Source organism: Eleutherodactylus coqui, chromosome 13, assembly GCF_035609145.1.
Source record: "Eleutherodactylus coqui strain aEleCoq1 chromosome 13, aEleCoq1.hap1, whole genome shotgun sequence".
Taxonomy (NCBI): Eukaryota; Metazoa; Chordata; class Amphibia; order Anura; family Eleutherodactylidae; genus Eleutherodactylus; species Eleutherodactylus coqui.
This window is the reverse complement of record NC_089849.1, coordinates 29,330,174-29,342,819: the sequence shown is the minus strand read 5'-3', so window position 1 is coordinate 29,342,819 and position 12,646 is coordinate 29,330,174. Positions and strand designations below refer to the sequence as shown.

The 12,646-nt window shown below is 45.8% G+C and overlaps 1 protein-coding gene across 1 annotated transcript in view; it reads right to left on the bottom strand.

The window, feature by feature from the left end:
* LOC136587344 (myosin light chain kinase, smooth muscle-like) overlaps positions 1–12,646 on the bottom strand; it is a 67,705-nt gene that overhangs the window by 33,177 nt on the left and 21,882 nt on the right. Inside the window, exon 7 of the mRNA XM_066585913.1 lies at positions 2,816–2,906. Coding sequence (XP_066442010.1) covers positions 2,816–2,906 — 91 coding nt within the window. The remainder of the gene's footprint in view (positions 1–2,815; positions 2,907–12,646) is intronic.

The window sequence follows — 12,646 nt, the reverse complement described above, 5'->3', positions numbered from 1 at the left end:
GGCCAAGGCTACGTGCGTCCCCCCCTGGGAGGGAACGTGACAAGGGCCGCCGTGACAAGCAACTATCTTACCCTCCCAGCTCTTCAACCTATGCCCTGTGTCCGGGGTCACCCTATGGGATGCTGTACATATCCAAACGCAAGAGAAATAAAACCACAGCATGCTCCATTTCTCTGCAATGGTATGCAGGGTCAGCCCCATTGCTTCAAGTGGCGTTTCCATACACATCCCCACTCTGAACAGAGCAGGATAATATAAAAAAAAAAAAAAAGTGGGGTGGGGAGTCACACTGCACGTGTAATACGGATATTCACAATGTGCTTGCAGCTTATACGCCGTCTCTGCCGGCAGCGTGTATGGTTGGAAAAGGTTGCAACGATGCGGGAGACCAGCAGTGTTGTACGCGTACAGCCAAGTGAATAAGAATTCTCACTACGTAGAAGTGTCTCTTAATGGGATCAAGTCTAGTTTGGGACAAATCCAGTTTAGGACCCCCATCAGAATTAGGAATGTAAAACACATACTGTAGGTGGATGCAGGGTTGCCCAAGGCTTTTAAGCTGCTTGAAGCAAAGTGAAATGGTACCTTCCCCCTTTCAAAAAAAAAAACAAAAAAAAAACACCTCACACGTGTATGTATTGGTGGTTTCATTGCCTGCAAAAGAAAATAAATAGAAGCACCTAGGGGTTGTCGGAATCGACTACACTTTATATGTGAGATTGTACGGTTGATATAAGTGATTACAGTATCAGGAGCTGACATTTCAAGGGAGGCTCTATAACTTTGTTGTACCGCCTCTAGCTTGGATACAAGATGTAATATGGGCAGGCATGGAGGCTCTAGTGCCCTTTTGTACCGCCTCTAGCTTGGATACAAGATGTAATATGGGCAGGCATGGAGGCTCTAGTGCCCTTTTGTACCGCCTCTAGCTTGGATACAAGATGTAATATGGGCAGGCATGGAGGCTCTAGTGCCCTTTTGTACCGCCTCTAGCTTGGCTATAAGATGCAATACGGGAGGGCGTGAAGGCTCTAGGACCCTGTTGTACCACTTCTAGCTTGGGTACAAGATGTGATACAGGCGGGCAGGGAGGCTCTAGTACCCTGTTTGGCCGCCTCTAGCTTGGCTACAAGATGTCATATGGGCAGGCATGGATGCATACAGGTTTAATATGGTATCCTGCAGCATATCGCTCACATTTACTGTAACTGAGCCCCTAGATCGTGCAAAATGTAGGCTGTTGAAGTGTGTGTCCCAAATGGTCCCATAAATGTTTTATTGGCACTAAATCTGGCGACTGGGCAACCACGGAAGTGTGATAATGTTAGACGCACGTAGCAAGGATGGTACAGGAATGACTCAGAGCATTATCCTGCTGGAAAATGCCTCTTGGAAGCCGTCATGAGAGGCACACATGTTGCTTCAGGATGTCCTGAACATATTGCTGAGCTGTCATTGTCCCTTGTACCACTACTAGGACTGACCGACTGCTATATGCGATGGCCCCGCAGACCATCACACCAGCAGGGGCAGTGTGCCGCTCCACAGCAAAGGCAGTATTGGAGCGTTCACTTCAAGGTCTCCAGACACAAACATGGCCGTCATCAGTGCCCAAACTAAACCTGCATTTGTCATTAAAGCAGTCTAGTTTCATCGTTCACAACACCACTGCAAACAGAGGAGACAGTTGGGGGGGGGGGGGGGTGACAAAGGCCATACAAGTAATGGTAACTGAGATCAAATCTCCTTCAGCCAAGCACCTAGAAATGGTTCCAACAGACACAGGGGTGTAACGATGGCGCCCTGTGTGTCTGGATGGTGGACAGCAAAACAGTTGAAGCTGCTTGTGGGACCATCAGCCGATCCTCTCTACTGGTGGTCTTTTGGGGGTCCTGAGCCCGGTCGCCCTGTGTGCCCTCACACATCCACTGGTCCCAACACTCCCTAACAGTCTCGGCAGAACGGCCCAGGTGGAGGGGATTCTTCTATATGACCATCCAGCTTCTCGAATTCCAATAATGCGCCCCTCTCAGACTCTGGTAACGGGTGAAATCTCTTCTCTGCGTCGTAGAGGAGTCTAGTGGCCAACAAGCTCTACACAAGAGGAAGAGGCCACTACACACAAGGAGCCTCCGAGAGCCTTTTTATTAACCACTCTTAGGGCTTCATGTGGCAAGATAGTTCATCTAATCCCACCATTTGTATACCATATCTGCCTGAGATGTAACTGAATGACGAGTTCTGCAGCAAAACAAATCCTAGGGTGGGCAGGGGGGGGGGGGGGGGGGGGGGGGGGGGGGATTTTTTTTGTCTGAAGAGCCGCCAGTAACAGTGACCCCTGTAGTTTACCTCCAGCCAGGCAGCAACCAACAAGGGGGCGGTGGGGAGAAAAAGTGTCAGACCGATTACAGCAGTGGTACGCAGAGGAAAACGCTTGTCGGGTTGCTGCCCAAGCCATCCAGTAGGTGCAGCTTGCAATATGCCTTAGTTACCCGAAGGGTGGCAACCCAGTGCTGCACCTATAAGGTTCTGCAAACTTCTGCCTGAGGCGGCTGGCACTATATACCTCATGGTAGATCTTACATGAACCTACAGCTAAGGAAACTGCACTTTCTATTCCAAGATACAATATATATGAGATTAGAAAAGCCATTGTTTTCTTCAGAAATAGCGCCACACTTGCACATACATAGGTCTGGTATTGCAGCTCCATTTATTTGAGGAGAACTAAGCTGTATTACCCAACATAGCCAATATGCAAGGGTGGTGCGGTTTGTTTTTCTAATTCCATATGAAACCAGGAGGAGATGGTACCTTTTCAGCTTCATTTGCAGTCTTCACAGTGTTGCTTTTCCAGTTTTCAGGTAAAACCATTTTCGATTTCTGTACAGACCCACAAAATACGCCTGAAGGGGAAAAAAAAAAAATTATATTTATGAGAGGGAATGCAATGCAAGATGCACTTGCCAGAATTTGCAGGCCTAGTAATATCAGTATCTGCTGTTGTCCTATGTACATTAAGCCAACATAGTTTGGGCCATTGTAGGCTTGAGTCATTCCAATAAGTTACATTGTGAGCATGGTTCCTTCTAAGCAGGGCGCTCAGGAAATGACAGTTAGGGTGCAATCGCATGGGTGAGTGCAGCATCGGTCCAAGAAACTCAGATATCACGCTTACAAATAGACCCATTGAAAACAGTGGGGTCTATTTCAGTGCAAATGTTGTGGGTCCCGCAATGCGAGAAGCTCACTCATACAAATCCACCAAAGAGGGATTGCCTGAATGCCTATAAAATGCTTAGATGCAGGATGTATACTACAGGAAAGGCTCAATCACCATTTAACCTGGTAGCATGCAGCGAGCCAGATTGCAATAGAGGAGCAAAAATGTTTCATGTGCAGACTGATTGGGGAGCCACTCAACTCACCCAGGGTAGGGGAGGGGGTGACTGCTAACAAACCCAGTCTGCACAATATGAACCAATACAAACGATGGCCACCATAAGTGGGTGCACCACACATACAGGCGTACAACTCACACTGGCTCGCTGCATGCCTTGAGCCTTTCCTGTATTATATATCCCGTATCTGGCTTCTGTTTCTGTGAGTTATGTCTGAGCATTTTTCCTCACTTCTGCGATTTTATATAAAGTGGCTAGGTATCAGCTGCTTTGTTACAGCACAGAGGACTCGTCAAAAGCCACTTCAAGGGCGGCCACACGCATGGACATAAGCGCATATACGCCCACAACACTGCCCATTTGCGCTATGCAAGGGGTGTGCTGTCACGCCCATAGCAGCACTTTTTACTCTACTTTTTTGCGCTGCCAGGACCACTCACATTGGCGCAGCGCCATGTTTGAGTAGGTAGGGCAGCCAACTTCGTCCAAAAAAATAAAAAATAAAACCACATGTGAAGGAACCCATTTAAATCAATGACAGGGCACATGCCGAATTTGCTGGGGGACAGCAAAGAAACAGCAGACAGGGCGAGTACAAGACAGCTAACCGAACTCCGTCACCTAAGCTATAAGCACCATAACTTAGTTTATGGCGCTTCAAGTTAGACAACAGGATCCTTTAAATATTGTTTTAACCCTTTCCTTCCCAAGATAACAGCGGTTGAGGCACAAACTGAACAGTAGTTTGTTTTTTTACGGCCACTTGTTTAGAAGAGGACATTTGCTTCATGAGATGGTCCCAGCCCCATTAGATCCAGGAGAGCATACGGTGCTGTTGGTTCATATGATTTTAGGAAAATACCTTACAGAACACATCAGTTAAAAAAGGAACAAATTCCAAAAGACAGATCAAACGTCTTGGAAATACATCGCAGAATGTCATACATGGGGTTGAAAACGGACAACTAAACATTAGCAAGAACCTGACAATTTGCTGGGGTAGGAGTAAAGTCTTACACATCCTAGGATAGTCCAGTATACCTTACAAAAGCCACATTACAGCATGAGCCGTTTTGCCATTCTGTGTAAGGGCCCGGTGGGCATTAGAAGTAGTATGTGCCCATTAAGGTTATGGAATATAGTTTATTAGCAACATTTCCTTTAAATTCTATTGTGCCCCTCCTTACCAGGGAAAGGGATACGTTCATGCAAGGAAGGACTATTGCCCAGTTGGGACGTAGCAGAGAAAAGATACAGTAAAGCTACATAAGTGCGATTCAGATGGAGCTAGGGGCAACACTGAAGAGGTGAACGCCAATTAAAGCAGAAGGAAAGGTATCTCATGAGGCCTGTAACTGAGGTAAGGAGAGCTGTGCACTACAGTGAGGAAGACAGCAGTGCAGGCAGACACAAGAAGTGTCAGAAACACCCACCTCCAGAGCCTGAAAGCACTATATAAGGAATTCCTGCTGTGCCATAGGAAAAGCAAGCCAGAAATGGCCAGAGAGCGCCACACTACAAGGAGGATTCCTGAAAACCATTATAGAAGAGTGCTCCTGACTCTGGACTAGCCTGTGTTGGTCGAAATAAGTACTTCCACGTGACATACTGTAAGTGAGGCCAACCTCAAACTGTAGGTGTGCATAGCGTAGGGACATACAGTTAAAGACAGGCCTGCTGCACGGGACTTGAACTGCCCTGATGCTCACGATTCTGAGCTGAGAAAAGGGCTCAGGGACATAAGCCGACAATTTAGGCAGATCAGCCTTGAGGATTAAAACGTTGTTTCAAGTGGACTGTGTTGCCAGTAGTAAAGGGTTTTAACCCTTTAAAGTATGGACTGTGATGTTTAACAGAGGAGATCTCCTTAACAGCATTATTGATACCATTTTCTGTATTACTGATCCTAGGATTTAGTTAGCTGTAGTTAGTGATCAGTGATTTTACTTAAAAAGTTACCCTGTTGCCCATTATAAACCTTAGTCAGATTCAGGAATTAATACATCAGGATACAAAAATCTATAACGTTTTGCTTCTGAATGAAAATGTTATGATTCCAGCCATCCAAGACAGTTCAAGCTAAAGGCTTCTTGCATTTCCACACTTAAGACTCAGCACCTGAAAAGTGAGTAAAATCCAAAGTGTTCCCATTTGGTATGAGACTGTTCAATGCATTCTGAGGAAGAGTTGGTTGTTTTAAGTAGCCACGACATCTTTCTGTACTGCAATGCACCCACACTGCAAGGTCTCTGATTAAGAATTTGCTCTAAAGTTCCAGTACCAGTGATGCATCTTCCTGTTGTTCTAGTGGTCTCCCCTACAGTAGGGCAATAGGCAAACCTGTCCAAGGCCTCTCCTTGCAACATAAGCAACCTGCCTAAGATGGAAAATGTCCCACTTTATTTGTTTTGACTTCAAATTCTCCCATTGTTGAAGCTTACAATTTTGACTTACATGGCCAATGTACATTTGCTTGATAGATTCTAAGAAAGGTTCTTTCACCATTCTTTTAGAGGTTTTTGCTCCTCCTTTGTAATTTCTGGAATGTCGCCATCTTCAAGAGGAATTTCAGATTCACACACTGATAGACTTCCTTGTATTTTTTTTTCTCAAAGCGGGCTTTAAGAGGAAGGTTTCCTGGTCTGCCTTATCCGAGGACAGGAATTCAGACCAAGAACTGACAAGCATAAGGAACACAAGAAAAATTGAATCAAGTTGTTTAACAGCATTTTCTGTCAGGTCCTAGCATTAGTCCATAGAACCTGATTAGATGGCCACCAGCTTGACCATTTCCCCAACTTCCAGCTACACAAATCTACCTCCATTCTTCCTCCACGTGGAGACAGGAGGTGGATCTGCATTTTTCCAGTATAATGGAATACAAGAGGGAGCTGCAAGCACCAGGAACCGGAGTAATTAGTCTTCATAGGCCCATATGGGGAAACTCACAATGACTGAGAAGGAACAGCTCTTGGACAAGCTCCACTGTCACTTCCGTAACACAACTTACTTGTCTTACCGCCCTCCAAAAGGGGTTCAAAAGCCCTACAGATCAGGTCCCAATTTCTGTTGGCTGGAGTCCTCAACAGGAGGCCTGCAAGTCCAGAACTTATTGACATTTGTCTTAAAACATGTGAACATCTGTCCGAATCCACCAACAAAAATTATGTGTCTATGGTTAGCTTCCGGGAAAACTAATCAAGAATCAAGATAATCTACTCTTATGGATAGGCCATCAAATGTGCAATTGGTGAGGATCCCACAGGTTGAACCTCTACCAGTCAGCCGGATGAAGTTAGAGAGTCTAATATGCCTTGGCCTCACCTGCAGGTCCGTACATTAAACCCAGACCTGGGGAACATGGTGGCCATGTGATGCTGATGTTAGAACATGTCCTGAGATTCAAATGCACACCAATCACACAGTCCCAAGAAGGGGCCATCAATGACAACCTGCTTTTATATACAGAAGACATAGCTTGCTAGTCAGGATCAGACTGTCCTCATAGTTATGAGATTTGTGGTGGGTAAGGGGCGCTCACTGATTAAAGCCATGTCAATAATTCATATCCATGACTAGCTTAAACCAATGTATATAGCTGCACATCAACTCACTCATGTGTAGCATTTATGTATACCTTGGAGACTGCAATAAGAAAGGCAAGCAAAGTGCCGGCCCACATTTCCCTATAAGTCAAGCTTGAGAGCAATGTAAAACGGGTTGTCTAGTTCTAAAGCTATTGATGGCCTATCTTAAAGGCAGACCATCAATAGTAGATCCGTGGAGGTCCATCGTCTGGGACCGCCACCAATCAGCTATTTGCTAGGTCGGCGCTGTAGTGCACTGAGCCGATTTATGCAGTAAGCAGGTCAAGCTGCCATTCATTTCATTGAGAACTTGGCCTGCAATACCAAGTCTGGCCACTGCAGTAAGAACAGAGCTGTCCGCTTCCTGCAGAAATCAGCTCAGTAAACAAGTGGACCAGCCTGACAAAGAGCTGATTGGTGAGGGTCCTGAGGATAAGGAATTGAAAGCTGTCCAGTTGTACATTTATTTATTAAAGTACAGTGTAAGGGTCAGGGCTCATATGCACGACTGTTTTCACCAAATGTCACGCATGCATGATACATGGTGAATGGAGGCAATGAAAGTCAATGGACTGTCATTCTCCCATGCACATTTGCTTGTGGGCACTGTGGATTGATACGGAGGAGACATAAATGGCAGTATGCTCCATTTCCCTGCATATTGATCCACAGCCTTTCTATGGGTTGTGTATGATACGCTGTCCATACCAATAAGTCTCCATGCAGTCTACGAATAACCCCTGTCTAGCCTGACTGCAGTCATGTATTCTTCCCCCCCCCCCCCCCCCGACTCTTCTCTCTTCTGCCATCCACAGGTTAACTAGAAGACTGCAGCATCAGACTACACAAGATATGTTTGTAGTCTGTAACCATGGAGTTTTATTACACAAATTAGTAAGATTCAGGCCGGCAGCACATGACTGGGTCGGATTCCGCATGCAGGAGCCTGCGGCGGAATCAGACCTTGTGCCCAGCCGGCATTCATGCATACTTAACATTTTCTTCTTTTTTTCCTGTACTGTGGATGGTCCACATAGCGAGCCGTCAGACATGCGCAGTACAGTTTGTTTTTTTCAACTCCCTGCTTTTCCCAAGTCGCTAGGCTATAACGTGGGTACCAGCGACCTTTCCGCAAGGCCACTGCGGAAGGGCCACAGGTCGGATGGGTTCCATTGACTTCAATGGAAGGCATCCATGCAGAATCCGCACTGAAATAAAGCATTTCCTTCATCAGCAGAAAAAAAAAAAAAATAGCGATTTATTTCCGGTCGCGTGCTGGGAAAAATATAAAGGTAGGCAGCCTTAGTCATTGCTTTTACTTAGGGCTTCGACAAACTTGCATTTTTTTAACTACTAAAGCCAGGATATTGGCTGCTACCTAGTTGGAAACTAGACAACAATCCAGCTAGAAATCCAGCACCAAAACTAAGCTCAAGGTTGAGATGAGATCACGGCTATACAGGTGATAACACTAGGAAGCAAGTCCATATCGGAGACTCCTATTTCAGTTCTGTCTTGTCACATCTGGACATGAAGCAAGCGAGGACGGGGGATTTCCACAGCCATTGGGTTTAGGAACCAGAGCACACAATGCAACCCCCTGCCCACAGCTCGCTGGAGCACGCTTATCTGTCACACGGTTCCTTTACAATTAGTAAAAATTAAACATACCACATTATTCACACAATACAAAAACATGAATTTTTTGCATCCTAGGGATAATGCAATTCGTATCTGCAAGTGTGAAGGGAAAAAAAAAAAAAAAAAAAAAAAAAAATTCAAAAAAGTTCATGCCTTTCAATGTTCGAATTTTGCCATGGATCCTCTGTGCGGATGGCGATTGTGCAATTAGAATCAGTCCATGGGAGACACTTCCGCTGAGGGCCTATTCACAGAAGTGTATATCAGCCATCGTTTTCACGGCCGGATGATATACACCACTATCTGAGCCGTCTTCCCCCTTTCCTCCCCCTCACCAGCTCTGCCCCTCTCCTCCCCTCTGGCTATTTGCAATGGGAGGGGGCAGGATGGGGTGGATCTAAGCTCTGCCCACTCCCATTGCTGGCTGTGGACAAGGGGTAAGGAGGCGGCAGGGGCTTAGCTCCGCCCCCTCCCATTGCAAACAACCAGAGGGGAGGAGAGAGCAGGTGAGGGGGAAGACAGCTCAGATGGTAGCGTATACCGTCCAGCTGTGAAAATGGCGGCAGATATACGCTCCTGTGAATAAGCAGTTAGTGAGTTTTGTTTATACATCATTCACATACGGATGACTGCTACTTTCTGGCAGATGAATTTGGTCACCATGTTTATATGGAACAACTATATTTTGGGTTCACTGTCGAGCAATTATTCGGATAACAGTCATCCTGTTTAAAGCCACCCTATGGGAGAATACCTATAACATTGTTGACTCTTGCCAGTTAGCAAACTCCTACATTAAAGTGTTGCACATATATGCCCATGTGCTGCAGATAGATTTGCGTAACTCAAAAGAACATCCTTCTGCTACCTCTGATGTAAAAGTACTGCGCAAAAGAATGCTGCAAAGCAAGACAGCTTTCAAAAAACAGAAGGGTTTGTATTTTGTTAATTGACAAAAATAAACTAAAAAGTGACAAGGGAAAAAAAAAAACAAAAAGCCAAAAACGCAGCAAGATTAGAGCAGAAAAACAGCAATGAGTGAATAAGAGTTACATAAATTAGCAGCTGCAAACATCATTCAAACCCCAACTCTGCACATAACCCAGAAGGTCTCAGCAGTGTAATGCACTATTAAACTCCCACACTGATGGAGCAGAATGGATTGCAGTAGGTTACTCCACTTCTCGTTTCAGCTGAGTAGAATGACAAATATTTACTGCAATAAAGTCTGCTCCAGCTGCAGATAAAGCCCGAGTACATACCCCTGTGCTGGAGACCTCTGCAGCCATTCTCTGAAAGTTTTGGTTGCCCCCCTTTGCTGCCATTTATGGTGGGCTTCCCCAGCTGGATCCTCAGGGTGGATGTATAGCTCATTGTGTAGAGCGCTCCTGTCTGCTGTCTCATTGAGTCTGCCAGGAGTGTCCCTACAGTCTCTGAGGAGCTATGGGCACAGTGACTGGGAATGCTCTCACCACCAATCAATGTGCACCCAGCAGCTGGAACTGGGCTGAGCTAATCAGTAGCTTCTTCCCCAGGGGCGAGCTGCACATGTCATCCTCTACCTCAGTGATATTAGTGTGTTCACACAACGCCATAAAAGTGATGAACTGATTAGTCCTTGTACATGAATACCAGGTTGCACTGATTTCTGCTTGGCACAGTTACCAGCATTTTATAACCATTTCCAGGAACACATTCCCACAGCAGTTTAGTACCTGCATTACAACTGCAACGCCCACCTATACTACACAGAACTACCTACTTGGTGATCCCAGTTCAGAAACCTACACTGTATGAAGACAGACATTAAAGTGCATCATAGACACCTGCATGTTTGTCAAACTTTGAAATATGCTCCGACAGGTCCCTCTTGAGCGATCTGTAAAGAAGAACAATGTTCTCGTCATGTGCCCCTAGGCTGCTTTTGATGCACCTCGCGATCCTATTGTGACTTGGCAGCAGCTGCCGGCCACTGCTTGCTCCAGGTAAAGGGGTTGTTCAGTTACATGACAACTTACCTATTAAAGAGAAGCAATCATGTAACTGGACAACCCCTTTAACATCTGCATAACCTTGGTCCACTTTTTGAAGTGACATCAGATAGGTCTTGATTTAAGGGAGCTGTCCAAGAATCAGAGGTGTAACGTGAAGCTCCTGGGCCCCAATGCAAAATCTGTAACAGGGCCCCCAGCTATAATGCTTTATTCATAGTACTGGGCTCCCTATATGGAGAAGAGAGGCCTTATGGGCCCCCTAAGGCTCCTGGGCCGGGGTGCAACTGCATCCCCTATAGTTACACCAGTGCCGAGAATCTATACAGTACTTTAGTGTTGACCACGTTAATGATGTCCATACAAGTAGGGCTTTGTTCCTTGCAGCAGAGCTGTATGCGTTTTATTGCAGTGTTCTCGGTTGCACAGGACAAACTACTACATGTGGGGGGAGCCTTATACAAATTAAAGGTGGTTTCCCCATTCCCTGAAAGAAATGGTATAGAGCTCCCTTATGGCATTGCTTAATGAGGGGTTTGACTGCTGGGACTCCCACCTCTAGCACAGCTTTCACACTGCCAAGAAAATCGCGCAAGATTTGTGCATTGCAAGACGCAGGAATGCGAGTCCCATTCTTTTGAGGGGGGAGGTCATATACATGAGCGATTTTTTTTCTGCATTGCAGTGCACGAAAACATTGCAGCATGCACTTGATTTGGGTGTTCCCTTGGAACACCTCGCCCATTATTTTTAATGGGGCTGGAAAACCAATCATACAGCATGTGAGGTTCACGCGAGGTTTGCAATTGAAAACAATGGGAAACATTTGTGAGTAATGCAACGTGCAGGGAACAAAAAAAAAAACAAAACCCACACACGCTCGCTCCCGAGCATGAGATCAGGCCGAGTTTCATGGCTCGATATAGCGCTCACTCATGTGAAATTAGACTGTGAATGAAGTAGTGTTGCAGCCTCTTCAGTTTGGCCCTGTACAGAGGGAGTAGCTGCAATTGTAGTGATCATATATTTATGTATACCCAACAGATAGGACCTGCTGCACACTGCCTTAAGGCTATATAAAACATGCCTATGCAAGCCTTTGTGCCCGGAGGTAAATAGACAGACCACGGACTCTTAATAAGGCAAGCTAGACTGAAGGCTCGAAGCCTCTTTTCTCAGTGACAATTTCATTATTACTTATCCTGTAGGGAAGAAAGTCAGGAAATGCCACTGTAGCTATTGTCACAGTGATAACCGCTACATCTCCTTATTTTTACTGCAGCCATTAAATGGATCAGATGATACCAGCCTGCCCTACAGCTTTATGGGACTCTTCGGTATTGGACAAACAAAGGTGGCCCAACTGCTTCTCGGACTACCTGATGGACTAATGATGCATACTAATGCACAGTATGCATCATTAGTCTAAGACACTACCTGCTGCTTGATTGACCAGTGCTGCCCATGTGAGCAGTTCTGCCAAGTAACACCAGCATGCAGTGCCTTAGACTAGTGATACATACTAATGTACAGTCTGCAGCAGGTAGTCAGAGAAGCAGTTCGACCATTAGGGATGGAGGGTTGCTTTAAGAGTACATTGAGGGGACATTGCCTCTCCTGCACCAACAGCTCCCTACACTGCATTGTCAAATACAGTCACAGCTATCCCTCACCATACAGTGCCCCATTCTTGACTATCGAAGAGCAAGGATGCACATGCATTTTTTGTAGGGTCCTCATCTGAACCACATTGATAATGGTGATCTCCTCCACAGCTTAGTGACCTGGTGGTTCTCCAGCTGGACCACGGGTTTTCCAAGAGGAAACCTGGGTTTTTATGCAGACAACAGAACCACGACTTTAAAGATTAGCCTTCAAACCTGCAAAGAGGTCATGAACACTGGGTGGCACTTAGGTCATTTTAGGACCACTCGTCTCTCTACGACTTGCAGATTGTATCTAGCACTTTACTCAAACTCTGGCAGTCTTCAGTGGGTCCTGCGATAAGTGGGTTGTGGATTGATTA